This window comes from Lonchura striata, chromosome 4 (assembly GCF_046129695.1).
Source record: "Lonchura striata isolate bLonStr1 chromosome 4, bLonStr1.mat, whole genome shotgun sequence".
In the NCBI taxonomy this organism is placed as follows: Eukaryota; Metazoa; Chordata; class Aves; order Passeriformes; family Estrildidae; genus Lonchura; species Lonchura striata.
Window position 1 is genome coordinate 22,740,182 of NC_134606.1, and position 21,386 is coordinate 22,761,567.

Here is a 21,386-nt window from a genome sequence, read left to right on the forward strand (position 1 = left end):
GAAAGGCCAAATAAGAAATGCTGTTTGACCTGCCAGCTGATAAGTCTTTCTGTCCTTGGTCTCAATATGACAAAGAATTTGCTTGTCCTGCCTGTTGTGGTGCTTGGTAGGGAGGGATATGCATACATGCGGGATAAGGGAGACTACGTGAGGTGAAACATGCAGAAGAAATGTAGTTACTGTCAGAAGAGCTTGTAAAATAAGTCATAGTGAGGAATCTGAGATTACTTCCACATGAAACTGTGGAGACAGAATAGAGATGTTGCTAATTAATTAATTGAATAAAGCAAGGTTAATGTTTTAATCTTAAAGTACAAATGTCTTGAATCACAGCTTCTGTTGTGTGTGAACCAGTGTGATATTTGAGCTTGGATCTAACAGTGTAGTCTTGTATGACATGTGGTAATCTCTCTTGTTCCCCACCCCATCCTTAGCTGAATAAAATAAACAGCAAGCCAAGGCAGTTGTTCTGTATGGGTCTTTTCATGCTATTGTTAAGGTGACTGCTCCCTCATGTTTCAAGGGAAATGTACAATGCAAAGTGGCAGAAAGTTGCAATGAAGTACCAGGAATTTGGCTGCAGCTAATTTCTGCCAGTCAGAACAATGAATTTAAGTACATGAAGTCAGTAGCAGTAGGACATTTTCTCTCTTTTCCTGAATGAACTGTGCCATAGCTGCTGATGCAAGGCTCTTTTCACATAACCGTGAACCAGAAGTGTTTGCATTTATATAAAACTTTGGGATAGGGGTGATTATTGTTTTATAGAATCATGAAGCATTAATATAGCAATCTTCCTGAAGTCTTTTTTGAGCTATTTCTATAACTTTGGGTCTGGAACACAGGAACAGGGAAAGAAAAAGAAAGTAAATATTTAACACTTCTTCTAACATAAGCATAGTTATAAGCAGAATTGCAGTTTGAAGTTCATCTATAGCGGTTTTCTTTGAGCAGTTATTTTAATGCCTCAAATTAATACTTTACAGTTTGGAAACCCCATTTTAAAAAGTGTTAAATTTTGAATACCTTTTAATGCTTTATGTATTTAATTAATTGATGAACATCTTATGGTCCATGAACCTTTCTTATGTTTTCAAATACACATTGAGGATCGCTAAACACTGAAAATATTGCTTTTTCACATCCTCATGTATAAAACTTACCTTTTTATATTTAATACCTTTGTTAAGCATTATTTTTCCAAAAAACATCTCTTGTAGTCACAATAAAGACTATGTAATTATTTTGACACTTAACATTCTTAATTGGCACTTAAAAGGATTCTTAATATATTCTCAGGACTAGCTGAGCTTTTATGGCCCCTTTTAAAATTCATCTGACACACTAAATACCTTGAATATATTATATCTGAATTGCCTTGAAGTTAAGTGGTGAAATTTGGACCCGAATTACAGTAGTGACATAAAAAATGTTACCATGAAAAGTAGTGTTGAAATTTAAATCTTAAAAGTTCCTCAAAAAAGTATTCCATATACATGTTTGTTTATTTGAAAACTTCTGGCAATAAAAAGGAAAAAATCACAATTAACAGAACTACTAGGTCTTATTATTTAAATAATAATATTTCAATATTTCCTAGTGATACACTCTAAATATAAAGTACACCTTCCCTGTAGTAAATTCTTTTCATCAGTAAAAACAAATATTTTTATCTCTGTGCAGAAAAACTGTTTTCCCTGTGTAGTAAATCTTTTCATCAGTAAAAACAAATGTTTTTTATCTCTATGCAGAAAAACTGTCTAAAAATTTTGAAAAGAGCAATTTCTAAAGCTGTCGCTGTCATGCTATGTTCTGGGTGTTGCCTATTTACACAGTTGCAGATTTAACATACAGCATTTATTTAGATGTTTCTTTTTGTTCACAAGCCAGAAGCTGGGAAACTGTCCCCCACTGCTAACTGCAGGGATTTATAGCTTTGTGAAGCTCTTCAAATAAGGGAAATTATGTGCTTAAATGTTCAGGTGTTCCACTTGAAGGAATAACAATCTGTTCAATTAAAAATCAGAGTTTTCAAAATTGTTTTTAACAGTAAGGTTGCACAACCTCGTTAATATGAACAGAATTATGTTCTCAAAGGTGACAGTGTACTTACATTTGAAAAGTTATTTTTATTTACCACAAAATACAAACTGCAACAGTGCCCAAGGTCAGAAAAAATGGATATAAGCACTGTTATTTTAGCAATAAATGCAAACTTTTGCCTTAGTAGATGAAAAATATTTCAGAATCCTTGCCAAGTCTATGTATACTGTGCTTGACTAGGATGGGTTTTAGCAGGTTCTCAGAAATGTGTTGGTGCTTTAGAAGGATGTGTGGTGGGAGGCCATAGAGGGTGGGCATTTGGATTTGTGAGCGCCACTCACCAGATGAGATGTCAACAATGAAGTCTGGGTGATCATAGTCAGTGGAAATCCTAACAATCCATTGTTTGAGATCTCCTCAAAAGTCTGGTAACACCTGGCTGGAGATCTGATAAAAGATATCACATTATTCATAGTAACAAAGATTGTCCAGAACAAGAGGCCCTCAATTATTTCTGAGGAACACTGTCAGTTTAAATTGAATAATTAACTGTCACTTGTCTTATCTTGTCATCTATAATACAAATATTCCTATGAAACAGAGAAATATTTTAGATATTTATGCAGTCAGTCTTAGAACTGTAATTTTGAGAGTGTGTAGAGGAGCAAGAGTTTCTTTAATCTAGAAAAATGAAAGAGAATAGAAAATGGTTTTCTGGTTTGGTCTGTTAAAACTACAGCACTTTTTTTTTCTAATCTCTGTTTGAGCCCATAGCTTCACAGCCAAAGAGAGGCAGTAATTGGGCTGGTTTTGCCAGTAAATCAATGAAAAGTGCTGAAAAAGCACTAGAATCGCAAATCTGCCACTGTCTTAGTAGACTTGTACTGGGACAGCTTGCATTTTAAATGAGTCTGTTACACAAGAGTGAGAATCCAGGTCACTCTTTATGGATTTACCATACCAGCAGAAATAAAGGTATTTAAAGCTTACTTTTTATAGTTGGATGGATAATTAAAATATTACTGGTTTGGTGAATGTTAACAAATACACCAGTTGTTCGTCCTTTTTCTTCACCCTCAATGAACACCCAGCACCAATATAAAACAGGAGAGGATAAATAAAAATATGCCATTTTGTTTTTACTTCTTAAGCCTTTACTCCAGTTTCACTCAACTTACAGTTACACAAATGATGGCATTTGAACACTACAATTAAGTGTTTGTTTAATAATTAGCTGTATGTGTACCAGATGAGAGTGGGGTCTGCATGTCATACTATTTTGGCTAAACATCCGTACAATTTTCATGCTAATATATTAAAACATTGATCCTTTCTTAAATATTTCCCTATATTTCTGTGTTTAAATTAAATCCCCAGGAAACATGGAAAGAGCTTTATAGATTTACCTACTTATCATCTTGCATCCAATGTATCTTCAACTGTTTTCTGGATATGCTGCAAAGGTCTAGTATTTGGCTTCTGGTAGGCCAGGATGCCAGCAAGGTACACACTCTGAATTGCATCTCTGGAAACAGCTGGAGTGCAGTTCCTGTAGAAATGAGCTTTTGCTCATTCCAGATGCTTTTGCATTTGTGAGAAGCACTTAGATAAATAACTGTGCTCTGGTCAATGACGGGTGAGCTTTCCAGGGTAAAACTAGCACTTTCAGCATTGTGTTTCCTCAGAAAATAGTATGGTATTCTCCTAGCACTGAGTTTAAAACAGAGTTTGGGTTTTGGGTGGTAAAATTTGGCACTGCTTAAGTTTTCATGTAGACTCTGTATGTAGTCAGTTTTAAATAATACTGTAGGTATCCTAATTACAAGATGCCACATTTTGGAGTTCATCATGTTCATCTGAGAGAGAGTGGCTTTCCCTTTTATTGAAAACTGTAGGGTAATAAAGAAGCACTTCTTGTAAGTTTGTTGTGTATGTATCCTGGAGAGTTGAACAGACTAACTGAGTGGTAAAGTTTGAAAACATAGATCTCTGCATCAATGACTGATAAAATCTGGTGCTTCTTTTTTATTCTAAAATTGTTATTACAATTTGCATGTGACTGAAATTAATATGAGCATTTTATACCTAAGTAGCTTCTTGTGGCAGAGATCAAATAGCCTGGTTTTCATGGGAACTGTAAATTGGTCATTGTGCATTTTGTGATTTCTAGGCTTTCTAGGCCATTGATTTCTAGGTATTCTAGGGTCTTCCTTATTTGAGTAAAAACTTCGCTGGATATTTTAAGATGTTACGTGAATTACCAGTCCTAGAGGGAGTTCTGTCTCAAAAGTATGCATCTCTCTTTTTCACTGTTCCATCACAGTGCTTCTAATGTGACGTGGAACAGCTGATAGTATATGATTAGAAAGAAGACTTTTAAGCAGTCATCTTATGTTATTTATTTTTTAGAGGTTTGTCTGGTATCTTGCAGTGATTGGCTTTTTCTTGCTTTCTTTTTTAGTGATGTATAAGTGAATGGAAACCATTAGCTTATTTCAGTTAGAAATGTTTGGTTACTTCAGACCTAGATTCGAATCAAAGCACATCGAGCTGAAAGGCTTTATAGCCTCCACTGCTAGTCCCTTGAGCCTTCAGAGGCTGTTCTTGTCCTTTTTAAGTTAGTTCATGTCCTGTAATGGGAAAAAGAATTATTTATAGTTCAGTTTCTCTCCAGCATAATCAGTTACGTTTTGAGTTTGTTTCGATTCTTCTCTTTAAATCTATTTTTTAGCAGTGCAGAAGGAGTTTAATTTGATTTTTGCAATTTTTCCCCTCTGTAGTAGCAAGAGTTAACAGAATAAGAAACAAAAAAGATTGTAAGATGCAGTATAGAAATTGCAGTTTGCTGTCATTTGTGGTTTAAGAATGAATAATGAATATTGTTTAGAGTTTTGAAACCTAATGGTCAGAGGCAGCAAGAGAAACTGCCTCAGAGCTTTTAGGGTGAAGTGATTAGCATTTTTGCTGATGGAAGTGATTGTTTCTCTTCCTCTTTTATGTCATTTTTCACTGTCTGTTGCCTTTTGTTTATATTCAAATGACATACTGTTAAGGAAGCCTTTTTTGTGTGATTGCAATGCTTTTTCCCCTCCTTCTGTAGAAAATGTGCTTGCCACAGACAGGCAGAGCATGTGTTTCTCTTGTCTTGGTTGGGTGCACAAATCTTCTTTTATGTGTGCTGCTTCTTACCCTGTTGCCTAGACGATCAGTGGCTTTCACTAAGAATGTCTGGTTCTCGTAAAGAGTTTGACGTGAAGCAGATTTTAAAAATCAGATGGAGGTGGTTTGGTCATCAGGCATCAGCCCCGAACTCTGCAATTGAAAACCATCAGGGAGACTTCTGGAATAGAGGACAAAATGTTACAACTGGTGGCAGGAAGTTTTTAGATTCGGGTAATTTACCTTTAATATCAGCTGGTTACAGAAGGTCCAGCCAACAGGATTTCCAGAATTCACCTCTTTGGCCAATGGCATCCACCTCAGAAATCCCTACATTTGAATTCTCAGCAGAAGACTCTGGAGGTGCACGTTGGCTTGACAGACAAGAAACAGATGATAGAGCAAGTGAAGAAGAAAATGAATCGGACAGCAGCTCATGCAGGTTAATTATTACTTTCCTATTGTGAGAAACGTTTTCATTTCATGTTTGTAGTTAGTATGCATATATAGGCTAGCCTTTGTTCTGAACTCAAATGTTTCAGAAACCTAGCAGCTATTGTGCATCAGAAAGAGAATACTAATTATAATGAGATTCTGTGTGTTTACAAGGACCTTTTCAAAAGGCAGTCAGTGGGGATAAACAAAGCACAAACATGGATGCACTCGTGTTTTAAACAGTGTACTAGTAGTATGTGCTGCTATGAACAAGGTACTGCCCATTACATGGTAATGTTACAGAATGCTTTCTACATTATTTTGAAGTGATACTGATTGTTTAGTTAGTTCAGTTAGGAGAAGATTATGAAAATGTAAACTTCTTCTGATTCTGACCTCATGTTTCCATGTGTATCTATAGAAGATGGAGAACGAACTGTAAAAAATACTTAGATTATAAATGAAAATAAAAAATTACATCAATTGAAAGACAATAAATTTGTGCTTTAAGTGATTCCAGTAACCCATTTTGTTGAATTAAACTGTGTGTCTGGCAGAAAAAGAAAAAATGTTGCTATTGCATCTGTAAAAATATTTTGACGTTCTTTTCTTACGCATCATTACTAAAGATGAAACTGTAAGACTTGTTCTTGAATGAAAGTTGTTTACCAGTTGCAAATTAGGCAAGTTAATAACCTTTATTGTAAAATATCAGTTAATTTTTTTTATTTCATTTACTGTATAAGTCAGTCATTCTTCATTCTTCACTAAAAGTATTTTTCCTGTTTTGTAGATAATGTAGTGCATAATAGGTTACCATTTCAGAAAATGTTCTGTTTGCTTTCTTGCTTTTAAGATAGCTTTGCACTGATGTGACATTTCAGAAAGTGCGGCTACTTAAAAGGGTACACTGTTTAATAAAGGCTATTAAGGACAGATCAATTTACTTATAGCAGTTTAGTGTTTTTCATGCCTTAGGAGAAGAATCAATTTAGTGGAAAGGCAAAGTAGTCCATAATATAAACACTAACTGTTTATTGTATATATAACCTTTAAAGAATCAAGGAAAGGAAGGAAAGTAAAATTGCTTAGAAGTGAACAGTGTATTTGCTTTTATCACCCCATATCAAAATACTAGAATTACTGGGAAAGGAAATCCTGCATACTGCTGCATTATAGCAGCAGTCCCACTGGGCTGCAACAACTATGTAGCTGTAACTAACGAACCTCTGAAGAGATCCCATTTTAAATGACATTCAGATGTAAATTTTTAAATAGCAATGTTATTGGATATGATACAGGTATAACATCACCTTCCATTTCAGCAACATATATTTCTGATGGGAAACTTTTACATGCTGCATATTCTCTTCATAGCAAGGCAATCACTGTAGGAACATAAACATGTGTTTTTAAAATATAAATGTGTAGATTGAAAATACTACAGCATTTGGTCTTAATTTTAAGAGAATAATATGCATATAATAAAACTAATTTGTTCCTTTGTAGAATTGGAGAACTGCAGATATTTATTTAGGAGGTTTTAAAAAGTCTGTTTGGTTGTGGGGTTTTTTGGGTGGTGTTTTTTTTGGGGTTTTTTTTTTTTTCAGACAGTTGTATGCTAGAGAAAATGCACAAAGGATTTGAGCTTAGTAAATTGGAAGTATCTTTTAAATTATGTGCTTAATCATGTAGAACATCTAGAGGTTTTTGTATTTCTGTTACTGTCTTCTAATTCATGCTAGTGTTTACTTACATACTTTAAATAATTTAGGTAAATTTTGAGTTCAGTGTCAGTAAAATTTAATATGCAACTAATGGCAGTGTAGGAGCTTGCTTTGTATTATCTGTATCTCTGTCTTACAGGGAGACTGCACTTATACCATGTTTTGTTAACTTCATTTGTTAAAAATGTATAAGCTCTTGGACAGACTACATAATTCTGCCTAACACCTGGAGTTTCTCTGATATTAAGGACTTAATTAAATGTTTTTTCTTTGTAGTCTAAATTATGGTTTCTTATATGTTCACTCAAGGGGAAAAAAACCCATGCCAACACTTTTGTCTATGTAGTTTACAAAGAGCTTTTTTTTCCCCCCAAATGAAAATACTGTTGCCTTCTTTACAAGTGAGTTGTGCATGAAAAAGTATTTTAAAAACCTTTTGTAGAAGCTATAGTTACCTTTTCTATGCTCCTCTGCAATTTACTGCCCTGTTACAAGCCCTAATAGCATGAAGTAACAGAAGCAGCTCTACTGCTTTCTATCAGACCTTCCTCTTTGCCTTGTCATATAGCACAAGTAGAAAAGCTTTTCGATAAGGTCTTTGTCACTATGACATCATTTAGATCATTATGTGATTCATTTAGAGATGCTGTCAGATTAATTTGGTATTATATAGAGTTAAATTCCAAGTTTAGTACCAGATCTTTGACCAAGGTTGCATCTGAGATGCAGACAGATAATTCAGATTCGAGAACCAGGGCTAGTCAGCTGTACTGCTGTTCACATCATACTCCTATGTGTCATCTGTAACCAGCATTAGCTCAAATGGTTGTTTACCGGGACAGTGAATTTTGAATTCTGCAGATCTTCATCTCCTAGATTTTCTCTATTGCTGCTGTTAGTTAACTGTCCTGCATCCCTGAGGCAAAGATCAACCTTTTGGATTTATACACTTTTAAGAATTCACTAACAGCTCTGCAGACTCTTGTATAGAAGTGTAAGTCTATTAGCATTAGTTTTGTTTTTCTTAACTTTTTTTTGTGGTGCCTTAGCAGCAATCTACAAACCTTGAAGGCATGGTGGAGATAAAGCTAAAAATGCCTAGAGCGTCCCTAGTGTGCAGAATGCTGTATCTGGTTCATTTCATCCATGTATGCACTAAAATACTGTAATTATTTTATTGTAGATTGAGGTAGGGAAATGTACTAAAATACATAGGATGTATATTTATATTTGAACATTAAATACAAGCAGGATTCCAGAATTCATCAGCTGTGTGCTGACCTTGAACAGTTTAGTAAAATATCTGCAATTATTTAAAGACAAAGTCTGAATGTACCATGTGGTAGCAGCTCTGAAGTATTGCTCTGTATTGATCTGTCTTGGAGTTAATATGTTGTAACTTCCAATCTGTCTGCTTCCCCGCCCTGAGTTTTCGAGCTACAGAATCCTTTGATAAGTCTTCTTTTTCACCTCAGTCTCACTGACCTTTGAGGGTATAAGTACTTTCGGAATTCTTTTTTTAATTTTTGCAAATACTGTAATTATTAGACTGTCTCTTTCATGTTCTCTTTATGGACCACTGAAGCTTAGTCTTTCTTTCTCCTATTCCTTCATTATGGAAAATGGTTTGTAAGTTAGTAGAGGACAGGTATGGGATTATCTTTAGATGAGAGAAAGAACTGGACTTGACTCTCTTGTGTCATGCTTTATTGTGAGTACTGGAAAACAGACACCACTGCAATTATTTTTCCGTATTGAACGAGAGTGATGACTGAGTTCTGTGTGGAAATTTGAAGCTGACAATAGCTCCAGTGAGGTTGTGATCCAGCAAATGCTGGCTTGGAAAGCTTTTTTCTTTGTTGTTTCTTCCATTCTATCTGCAAAACACTTTGTAAGGTTGTAGTGTAAATAAAATTCTGATATCATGTAATTAAAAAAAAATGTTATGAATGGAGTTACTTTGAAGAATATGAGTTAATATATAGTTCAAATAAACAACAAAACAAACCAGGAAAAATCACAATATATTAACCAAATTGAGAAATGCTAAATTGTGATAGGGAGATACAGAAAAATTTCCCAAGTATTTGTGTGTTGACAAGCGACCTACTCATTCCGCTTCTGGTTTTGTTTTTCAGGGCTGCTGGTTAAAGAGATGCTTTTACTGAGTACTTCTTGCTCATTCCCTTGAGAATGCCACCCAGCTGGCCAATATAATGTTGTCCATGGTTACATGGTTACATCTTTGTATGAGCCCCTGATTCAGTTTCCAAAATAGCCACAAAGAATACTTGTTCCAACCTGTTAGAGGGCCGGTGGTGGAACAGAATAAGTGACTCCTGGGCTACGGGGAGCAGGGAAAAAGTTGACACATAAATAAATGGCTAACCACAGCTTCCGCAAGAACATTTAACATAAAGTCTCCCAAGGGAAATCAGTAGGCAGGTATCTAATTTCTGATCCATTGTTAGATTTAGCTCTGAATTAAATACCAAACTGCTTGACTTTTTTAGCTACCTGGGTACATGAAAAATAACCTCAAAAACAAAACATACAACAAAACCCAATACCAAACCACAAAGTTCCCCTTTACAGAAAATCTTCTGTTGGAAATTTAGACTTTGGTTTTGAGGAGCTCTCTCTTGAAATGACTATCCTACACCAAAGAGTGAGATAAATTTTGTGGTGGATTTAGCCCCAGGCTTGCTGCTCAGTTCATGATGTCTTTGTGGAAGCAGGGGTCGGGATGCAGATCTTCTGAAACCACATCCTTCCAAATGTTATGGTAGATCCAGAGTATTTTATAAGTTGCCTGCATTGTTGAAAACTAGGCAGTAGTCAGTTAAAGAACTGTGAGCAAGAAAGTGTACATAATTTTTCCACAATGTACATAATTAGGATTCATTTCCTTTATGTCCTAAGGCCATGCATTCCTTCAACATTTTCTCTGTTCCTGTTTTTTCCCAATCTTCTGTCTTTGTGTATACAGACAGGAATAATTTTTCTCCCCATATACCCTTGCTTTGACTTTTGATGTGCTAGATCTCATATCAGACACAAGGAGTGGTGGTGTATCAATGTGTTTGTGGTGTTTTTCCCCTGCATGCCCATATGCTTTTATTAGCTGAGTTTTGTTCTAGCCACCCTAGGTTAAGTGTGAAACATAAGTGGCAGGGAGGGGTTTGGCTCCTTATTGCCATTTTTCCATTACTTTTGCACTTTGAAGGGCCTGGGTGAATGTTCTTCCTTAACCATCTGACAGTGCTACAGATAAAATTGCTGGGCTGATCTCTGTGTGTCACTTAATTGAAGAGTACAACATTAAATGATCATACTTTTTCCACAAGGATCTAGATTAGGTTTGAAGGTTTAAAGAAAATATGAAGAAAAATGAAATAGCAAGGGAATGTATATGAAAACAAATCATGCATATCAGCTTTTAAATTACATATTTAAAAATTTGTAGATAAAATTTCACCTGAATATTGTGCGAACTAAGATTTCTGTTATTGTCTTCAGCAGAACCTCCAACAGCAGTCACACCTTATCACCTTGTCAAACAATGGAGCCCTGTACCTCAGATGAATTTTTTCAGGCTCTCAACCATGCTGAACAAACTTTTAAAAAGATGGAGAATTATCTTAGACACAATCAGCTGTGTGATGTGGTGTTAGTTGCTGGTGATCGTAGAATTCCAGCTCACAGGTAAGTTTATTATAATTTGAAATAACTTCATAATTATTTACAAATGCACCTTCAAAGTGTTAAAAAAAAGTCAGAACATTCTAAACAATTCGGAATATTTTGAACATGCTGCCTTCATGTTTTTTAACATTTATTTGGGAACTAAAAGTTAATTTTTCTGTTGTATGCAATACAAAATAAAATTATTTAGGTTCTTTTTGTTTCCAAGCATACTTATGATATTTGCATAATATCATAAGTACATACATACATACACTTCCCCCAGAAGTCCCAAGAACTCTCCTAGAATATTATAAATTGTAGTGGTTTCTTTACCATAGAATAATGTAATTTTTTTCTTACTTTTAATTATGTTTTAATTATTTCTTTGTACTAGCAATTATGTTATTGGAGTCACAATTATCAGTAAGGATGGTCTTTTGTTCACACAAAGGTTTTTTGCTCCCATAGTAAGAAGAGTCCTTTGGCAGGAGACTTCTGAACACTGCCGGTATTAGGTGTCTAAATTAGTTCAAACATTATCCTCTCTGTCATCTGTTTAATCAACAGATCATATGTATGCCACTTAAAATCTAGGAAAATACCAAAGATTGCAAAACATGGGCGTGTGTAACTGAAGCACATTACGGTATTTAATGCACAGAAGTTGTAATTTGGATAGGAACATAGGTATAAGTAAGCTGTGGTTTCCTAAGTTGAGGTCTAAACAGAAATGGCATCCTAAAGCATTCCTGTTTTCCATTGCTGATTCCTACTCACACAGTGAAACTGCAGCTCAATGCTGTAATAGTAATAAAAAGATGGGAAGATGTTGCTGGTTTGGAGTTGGAGCTTTCCTTAAAAAGCCAGATTTCTGCTTTTATTTGGATATTGTCCACACTGTTGTGCTGATTTAGCTGAGGGAAAGACAGCATGGGGATGGGAACTGACTTGAGAATCAGGGAGTCTTTTAAACCATAGCTTGCTGTTGTTCTCGGAGACTTCATTTTATTAAATGCTCAAATTAGTTACTAAACTGTGTTGTTTTGACCCTGTGTAAAGAATGTATCAGATGAAAACAGGGAATACACACACCCCTAGTGGGAGCATGCTCAAGTAATTCAGGGTCAAAAAAATTTGGAGTGCTGTAAACAGGAAAAAATAGTGATTATAATAAGGAAATCATTTTACTTCCTTGTGGAGTTAAGGTAACCAACCCCTTTGCAATACGTGTTTGGACAGTGGCTTATGTAATAAATAGAAATGTGCAGAAAGGATGCAGAGGACAACTGTGACTATCTTGTGAGGACTGGAAGATTCTATTTGCAATGAAATAAATGGATAGACAACACCCTTAAAAGTCCTTTAATGTGGTTCATGCTTGTTTCTCATTTTTTTAGAGAACTGACTTCACTTCTCCAGTTTGTGCTATTGTATCTATTTCTGTAGTGCATGAGGCATATGCTGCTACTACCTGTTATTTGTTCTGGACTTCTCTTCTGAGGAGAAATATCTTGCTGTAATTGGTATATTCTGTGTTGAATATGCATGAAAGTTAAAGCCAAAGAAGCACACTTGGTGCTTGTAGCAGGAAGTGGGAGGTTTATGATTCTCTCCTGTTCACTTTATAATGTTGGAGCAACTTAAAAAGAAGCTTTGCCTTTTGCATAACAAGTTCTTTCTCTATTTTGTTTTCACAGAGAAACATAGCAGTAAATGCAGTCTTCATTTCAGTAGATCCAAAGTATCTCACTGAAAACTGACTTTTTTTCATAGTGGGAAAGATAAATATGAAAATCTTAAATTTCATATAAGTTTTATAGAAATTCAATAAGATGACTGCCTTTATGTACTTGTAGTAGCCAATGTTATGAGAAAAAACTTCTGTAGCATTTTTTGCTGCCTCCATACAAATTCTAACTTTTTTGACTGCATTGGCATTGACTGCAGGCTGGATCCATCAGTGCATTCAGAAAACCAGTGATTATTTTGTCTTGAGTCTTAATAAGCAACAAAATATGTATTAAATACATCTTAGCTTAATGGCTTGGCATTCTGAGTAAGAAAATAGAAAGTTCGCTTACTGGACATATTTGTTTTCCTTTATTTTTTCATAAGAAAGATAAGAGTTTTTCATAGTATGTGGTCACATAGAGCTGGTAAGAAAGAACATTCTTCATTATTAATATTAATCACACTCATATATAGAGAGGAGTATTCAGATTTTCAGTTTTGAACTTGGCACTTTTAATAATTCCTGTATTTTTAAAATTGTAATTTTCTACTTTTTGAATGTTGTGAGGTGCATGACATATTTTTAGAGAAAAGAGACATGAGTTTGGTGTCTGCCTTGGTAATAAGCATTACTGTGAAATTCGGAGAGGTTTTCTATCTATTTAAAGAATTCAGGCTACAAGTCTACTACAAATAAAAGCATCGCATATAGTCATGATTTTTCTGAATATGGAATTCTCTATTGTTCCAAAAGTGTTTATCTTCTTTTTCTGTGCTGAAATTATAGCTAAAATCTTATTTACAAAATCAAGAAGCAAGTAGGCAAAGAGGACCATTCTCCACTAGGAAGAAATTTATTATGTTCCCACTACTTCAGCTTGCAGTTACATAAAGAAATTTTGGATGCTTTGATTTATTTACTTAAATTAAGTTTTTCAATACATGCTTATTTTGTGTCCACTGCAATTTCAGATGTCTGTCATTTATTATGTTAATATTTATTACACTCAGCTAACTGCTATATCCATAATAAACGCTTATTTTGTTTGGTAATAACCCCCTGATAAGAACATTCATGTAAGAAAAGGGAAATATGTGTAAATTCCTGCCCAGAGGTCATTTAAAGCCTGCTCCACATGCTTTAAACCAAGCCATTGTCTGTCTTTCTGTTGACACTAAAAGATTGAAATACAAAAGAGATGGAACTTAAGAAAAGAAGACAAGTGGAATCTTATGTTCTCTAGGGTTTAGAAAGCTTGTTTGAAAGAGCCTGAACTCTTCAGTATCACCTTACAACTTCAGTGAATGCTGGTAGTGAGTTTCCAAGGACAGTTTTCAGCTGTTACACAGCCACAAACAAGGAGCTGCCTAGGAAGACTCCCTTTTATCTTTCAGATCTTAAGCAGCGTCACTTCATTCTGGACGGTTTGGAGATACTAAACCTGTAAATTGCCAGGTTTGGTAGCTGTCATCATTTTACATAGTAATTGCTGTGATGACCTAGAAAACTTTCTAGATGAGGAAGCTTGTGGCAGTTCCAACAAGTACAGATTTTAAAGGGTGCTACATATTTTACTGGCTCTCAGTGGAAAACTCTTCAAAATCTATTAAGCTGTCATGGTAGATTTTTCCAATTTTGGATCATTACAAACCGCTGAAATTAAAGACATCAGTAGCCTTGGAGTCTCCTGTAGGAACAAAAAAAAGTACTACAACCACTCAGATTTTGTCAGTATTTAGTGACAAGTGAATATCAAATCACATGTGTATAGCATTAATTGATTTTTATTGACTAGTGGGAAAAAGAAAAGGCCAGTTGGCTGAAAGTCTGCCTTGGTTGTCTTTTATCCTAGTTCAGTGTCATCTTGATGCATTGTCACTGTATAGTTTAATCCCATTTCTTTCTTTGGAAGAACATTTTTTTTCTAAATTAGTTGAATTAAGAGAAAAGTGTGAAATTTCAGGCTTTTCAATTGGGAAATTGTTGCAAAATTGCTCTCCATATAATTTGTGCTTTTTCAAATTACCTGTATTAAACTAGATGTGGACTTCACATCCTCTGTCAGCATATTCAACTCACCCTCAGGAAAGCACCACTGTGAAGCATGTATACTTCCTCATGAACATGTTTACAAAAATAGTAAATGGATTACATTTCTGTTAATTTCCTTTGGAGGACTCTTGGGGTCTGGAAATTACAGGGAGAAATTTGTTGATATCAGACCTCTGATAGAAGGCATTGGGACCCTCGTGTTATTTTTTGGCATTTCTTCAGCAGTTGTTTCTAAAATGTATACAGTCCAGTGTTCTAAATAATAGTGCAGCTACCTAGTCCAGTTGCATTGTTGGGGGAAGAAAAAAAAAGAAAAAAAAAAACCTTCCAAACTCTGATATGATTAAGTATTAAGTTCTGTTTCCCATTGCAGAAGACCTGTCTTTTTCAAGTTCTGTTCTGTGTAGAAGTTCCAAGTCAGAACTGTCAGATGTGAATATGTTGAGTTGGTTGTTTTGCCTTTTTAAATTCTGAATTAGACCTGCAGAGATATTTGGGTTATTCAAACCACTTTCCCTTCCAGTGAGAACCCCTGTTTTGAACATAGAAATCTGGTCTTGTCATCTCACTCTAGCATCAAAAGCAGTTGCAGAAATTCTCCCTTGATATTTACATGAATGTACTCTCTAATTTACTCTACTTCTGCAGATCTCTGGGAGGCAGTATTTTTATTTAAATGCAGATTTCATTAAACGTGAGGTTAAAATGCCTAGAAGTGATGCCTGGGCCATATGTTGGCAGAAAGTTCTAATTTTTCTTAGCTAGTCAGCTACAGAATAATTCTCATATTTCAATAACAGAATTTAATTTTTCTTTAAAAGAACAGAACTTTGTTTCTTTTGACAAAACTTCAATCATACAAGATGTTAAAATAAAATTAATCTTTTTCTGTGCAATTGTAACTCTACTCTGTGGCCCCAGCAGCTAGAAAAAAAAATTACCTTTTTTTTTCTGTAAGTCTGTAAGCCTGACAAAATGGTCAGTGATTAGAAAATTCACAAGAATATATTGTGAGATTAATTAGTCAAAATTTTATTACTTTGCCATTAATTAACTAAGAGACTGCTCCTTGTATTTCATTACTATGTATATGTACCTGTAAATTCTCCCCTAACCGCTGGTGCTCACCTTTTCATTTAGTTTCACTCTGTTTTGTGGTTCCTGACCTCTGCCATTTTAACACACCAGTATAATGATTCAGCACAGCATAAACCACCTGAGGTATTAGATTAATTGAATGTATGCATATGGACTGTTTAATATATTTGCAGTAGGCTGGGTTTGATCCAGAAATTGATCCAAGCCACAAGGCCATTCCTGGAGGTCTCTTATTCCTCCTGAATAGTTATGGTAGGTTTCCTATTCCTGCCTCATATAATTTTCTCTTTTACCCCAGTCTCTGAACACATACTGAGACATTCTTGCACATGTTGCAGTGGCATTATTATTTGTAATGAGTGTTTTACAATCAATAATCCAAAGAAATGTCCATTTACTTACATAGTAAATAGACATTTACTTACACAGTAAAACAGTCAGGATTATTGGAAAAGGCTAAATAGATACCCAGAAAAGAGATTACTATGTATCATCTCCACATTTACTGTGACAAGTTTTGTCTTGGTGGACACATATACACCATTGAATGTATACGTGTGCACCAAGAGTAAAAGCATTTTAAAGCACTTTGAAAAGGACTGGTAAGTCATTCTTTAACATTTAAAAAATAGCTAACATAATATAAATGAAAATAAATTCAATTTTATTTTAATAATGTATATTTATACTTCATTTCCAATTTATATGGATTTTGGGGGTATTTATGTCTGTGTTGGCCATTAAAAGTCATTGAACTTTGAAAGGGTAATTAGTTTAGATCAGTAGCAAATGTAGGTTTAGTATCAGTACTTCATTATTCATAGAGACAAATTAGAGCATGGAGCACTTTGTCAATTTTTAAATGTTTTTCTCACTACAGTGTTTCTTCAAAGGGCAAAGTAATGACTCATAAATTAACAAACATCAGGTTGACTAAGGTTTTTTTCTTTTTTTCTGTTTCTCTCCTTTTCTGCTGCATGTGGTATTCAGATTGGTTCTCTCCTCTGTTTCGGACTACTTTGCAGCAATGTTCACTAATGATGTAAGGGAAGCAAGACAGGAAGAAATCAAGATGGAAGGTGTGGAGCCAAAGGCATTGTGGGCTCTGGTTCAATATGCATATACAGGTAATTGAAGTGAAAATTGGAATTTCATCTAATGAATTGTCCTCTTGTGAGTATTGTATTCCATTACTAGATTTCAAATGCTCTTTACAAATTACTCACAATATTTAAATTCTTATAAATAAATGAAAATAAATCATAGAAAGTCCTGAGTTGAAAGCAGCCTACAAAGATTCTCAAAGTCTAACTCCTGACCCTGCTCAGAACACCCCAACAATCACACCATATGTCCCAGAGTGTTTTCCAAATGCTGCTTGAGCTTTGCCAGGCTTGGTGCTGTGACCACTTCCTTGGGGAGCGTGTTCCAGTGCCCCACCACCCTCTGGAGGAATAAACTTTTCCTAATGGAAAAGGAACCTTTTCCTAACCCCCTTCAGACCATTCCCCCAGGTCCTGTCACCAGTCAGCAAAGAGGAGAGATCAGTGCCTTCCCCTCCCCTTCCCTGGTGAGAAAGCTGTAGACAGCAATTAGGTCTCGTTGCTGTTACCTGAGACAACCTGATATTATTCCTCTGATAATACTACATTCAGTTAGTTAACAAATTATGTGAATCTATTAAATGTATCATGACTGACAAAAAAAGGAATCTCATTAGGGTTCCCTTTCCTTACATCATTGTAGATCCTAATTTTGAAAACTATTAGTTACCTAATGCTGAGGGTGATGTTTACTAAGCCTTTTATTCTGTCATATAATCTGTAAATAATTCTATCGCCTTGGGGTTTTAGGGAATTTGTAGGATTATAAGAGCAAATTAATGTGATTTTCTTTTTGATGTTACTAGGTCGCCTTGAATTAAAAGAAGATAACATTGAGTGCCTGTTGTCTACAGCTTGCCTTCTTCAGCTCTCTCAGGTGGTAGAAGCATGCTGTAAATTCCTAATGAAGCAGCTTCACCCGTCCAACTGCCTTGGAATTCGATCTTTTGCTGATGCACAGGGTTGCACTGACTTGCACAAGGTGGCTCACAATTACACTATGGTATGTTGTTACATTAAGTATCATCTGCTTTAAGTAGGGAAAATACAGAAAGTTTTCCTAAATATAGTACTAATGTTTTTCCTCCAGAAAGCCTTCATTGTTTTCAAACAAGAATGCTCATATGTTCCCATGATGAAAAATGACAAAATAGCTGCAAAGTTGCTGGTTTAGAGGAAGGAAATACACAAGCATAAATGCCTTGTAACAGAAATGGGATTGTGGGGTATGCATTTAATAAAATATTTCAAAAGCTTGTTCTTCTTTCTGACAGTCAAAAACTACCGACTTCATAGTGGGCAAGCTGCTATCACCTATTCCAAAATAAAATATTACTACATGGAAGTGTAGAGTTCCTTTTTTGTAAAAAAGTGGAGTAATCAGGTTCTAAGATATACTTGGGATATGAATGTGGGCTTTTAGCAATATAGATTAAGCATTATTCTTAATAACTTAGCAGTTGGATGTCAGGCATCAAAGAATTTAATCTTAGGCTAGGTAATATGTGGCTAAATACAAATTTGCCAATTATATTTTTGATTTAACTTGTAGAAATTCAGACTTGCCAACTTAAGTAAACTTCATCTGCTTAAGTCATCTTTTTATTTTAATACAAAATGTTCTTTTTTTTTACTTCTCACGAGTGTATTTTAGTAAAGTTATCAGAAGAAGGCAGAAGAACTACCTCTGAAGCAAGTCAGTTCATCTGCTCTTTACAGTTTTGTAATACATTTTGCTCACTTGTTAATGAAATGTTGCCTAAGTAAGCTCTTGGGATCTGAATGAGGGCATGTAGACACTGCATAAGAGATATGGGAATGAATATAGTACTTAATTTGCTTATGTGACATGGCATTACCTTGCCATTAAGTTATTGGCTTAGATCTAAGAATTGTAATTTATGTCTTGTAATTAGTATTAGAAACACATGGCTTTTCCTCTTGCTGCCTTAGGTTTAGCTGGTTTAAAAGCATTTTAAAAAAATACTTTTTCTTGGCTTAAATTAATTTAGTTTAGTATGTATAGCAGTTTAAGATAGGGTTTTTTTCATATACAAGGAAATGTTCTTCTGCAGTGACTGGATCTCTCACATATTTAATATCATGAACACACAAATTTACTGAGGCAGATCAATAAGTAATGTGCAGATTGTAACTTACATGTTTCTAGTTTCTGTCTTCATTATTGCACAAACAAAAATAAGGAGATTGCAGTTAGGTAGAATGTGCAATGAAACAGTAAAGTAAATGTGGCTTATGCCTTTGAGGAGTATTAGAATTTATGTTGAGTGAGACCAGTGATACAAAAAATATGTAAAAAGAGAAACTCCCTCCTCTGATCTACTTGTTCTTTTTGTATTTCAGTCTGGGCTATTGTCATGTCCTTTATAAATGAACTGCCAATATTAGAATATTAAGAATTATTAGACTAATGCATCCTTAAAGGGGAATGTTGGCATTCCAATCTTAGTATTGGCAATTCATGACTTCCAGAAAATACAGGCTGTGAACTTTCTAAAAGCTATTCTTTTGCAGCACCTATCTTTTGTTCAGACCAGAGAAAAATAGTTCTGTGCCTTTTGGGTGTTTACTTCGGTGGCAAAATTGTTGCTTTTAAGGCTTTGATGTGAATGAAATTCAAATTAGGTGGATTTTAAAAAGCCATTTTCAAAACTAATTAGTTGTGCTAGATGAATTTTTCCCAAGGCCTCTTTTAATGTTGTTTAGTTCCAACAGAGACATTAAATTGAATTTTAGTAATAATGAGTAATAGAGAAGAAGCTTCTTTATTTTGAAATGAATGTTGCTATGGAAACTGCATTGAAATGTCTAGTCCAATTGAATCTTCAATTAAAATAAATCCCCAAGTAATATCATTTGTTTAAAAGCTGTTCGAAAAAAGAAAATGTTCAACACCAGTAAGTGCTAGCTACTTGATGCTCTTTCCATTAAGAAGTATTAGAATGTAAAGGTTAAGTACACCTGTAGTAGCTGGCAAAATTCTCTTTGTTTAAAGAAGGAATTATTTTTATGCTGTATCAGGCTGCATAGAACAGTGTGGGATTATACTTAGTACAGTTTATAGTTCTGGTTCTTTTAAAGTACTTGTACTAGAAGGTACTGAATAGTATAAAATTATTAAATTTTATTTCACACATTATTTTCTATAAGTTTTTCTTTGACAGAAAAAAAACCCTGATTGCCATTTAATATTTTTACAAGTAAAACAACTTGTCTGTTTTAAAGGTTTTTATGAACATGTAATAAGTTTGTAATCATCTTACCTGCTTCATTAAAATACCTTTTAACATGAAGTTTGAAATTCAGGTGAAATGAGCATTTGTTTAAACTGGAGGATGAATCAGTGAGTTATCCCATTTGGTCTGCCTTTATTAATAGGGTTCTTCTGTCTGAGTAAAGTACATTACTCATTGGAAAATATCAGTGAAAAAAAAAGTATTGGAATGTTGCATTTCTTCATATTACACGTATATTATGGTAAAGGGACTGAAGTGTTGCATTACTTTATTGCTTACTGTGTTGACAGTTGATAAGTTGTTTTGACAGAAGGGAACAGTTTATCAAAGCTGTTTGATTACTGGCATTACAAACTTAAGCTTAAAAATCCTCAATATACATGAAATGAAACACGAACTGAAGTGATTAGTAGTGGATTTAATGCTGTATAAAGAGCAACTCTGATTTTTACACATCACAGTTCTAAAACAGAGTTGGTGGAATAATGAAATGTATCTGAGTAAAGATATCTTTTGAGCAAAGGTTATCCTGTTTTGCTGTGGTTTATATATAATATTTGGGGTATACAGTTACAAATTTAGGAATTTCATTAGACTGGCCAGTATTGTATCTGTTTGCTTTAATGAATTTGTAATGGCATTTTTGCACAAAATGCCTTCTGCACATTTTTATTGCTGTCTTCAAAGTCAGATCAAACACCCCTTTTTGACATCTTGTTTGTTTGAAACAGTTGGTTGTATACCTTCAGTGAAAACCAATAGATCCTTTTCCACAAAAAAATAAACAAAAGGGAAATTAATACTTTGAGATGAGGAAAAACTAGCCTGTGTTATTTCCAGAACATGAAATATCTGTGGTGACTAGTGAAGGGTTTTTAGGTAAGTGTCGGTAGCTTCTTCAGTAGCCAGATTTTAACTTTCTGATTTACAACTAAAAAAGAAAGAGCACACATTCAAAACTTTGTGTGATGATGCCCGAGTTAGTCCCTGTGTAATCATTGTTGATCAGCTATGCATGCTTAAAGCAGAGCAAAAAGTCATTTTGATTTTCATCTAAAGTCTTCAGAAAGTATGTGAGCAGTGATAGTATTAC

At 34.7% G+C, this 21,386-nt stretch overlaps 1 protein-coding gene across 5 annotated transcripts in view; it reads left to right on the forward strand.

Annotated features, from left to right (window-relative positions):
- Positions 1-21,386, forward strand: part of KLHL5 (kelch like family member 5) — a 47,695-nt gene that overhangs the window by 6,914 nt on the left and 19,395 nt on the right. The window contains exons 1-4 of one of the 5 annotated variants that reach the window (XM_021533174.3): positions 5,217-5,644; positions 10,884-11,069; positions 16,924-17,060; positions 17,843-18,039. In XM_021533174.3, coding sequence (XP_021388849.1) covers positions 5,268-5,644; positions 10,884-11,069; positions 16,924-17,060; positions 17,843-18,039 — 897 coding nt within the window. In that variant the 5' untranslated portion in view covers positions 5,217-5,267. Of the gene's footprint in view, positions 1-5,216; positions 5,645-10,883; positions 11,070-16,923; positions 17,061-17,842; positions 18,040-21,386 lie in introns of those variants that run through there. The other 4 variants (XM_021533172.2, XM_021533173.3, XM_021533175.3 and 1 more) reach the window with 4 other exon arrangements.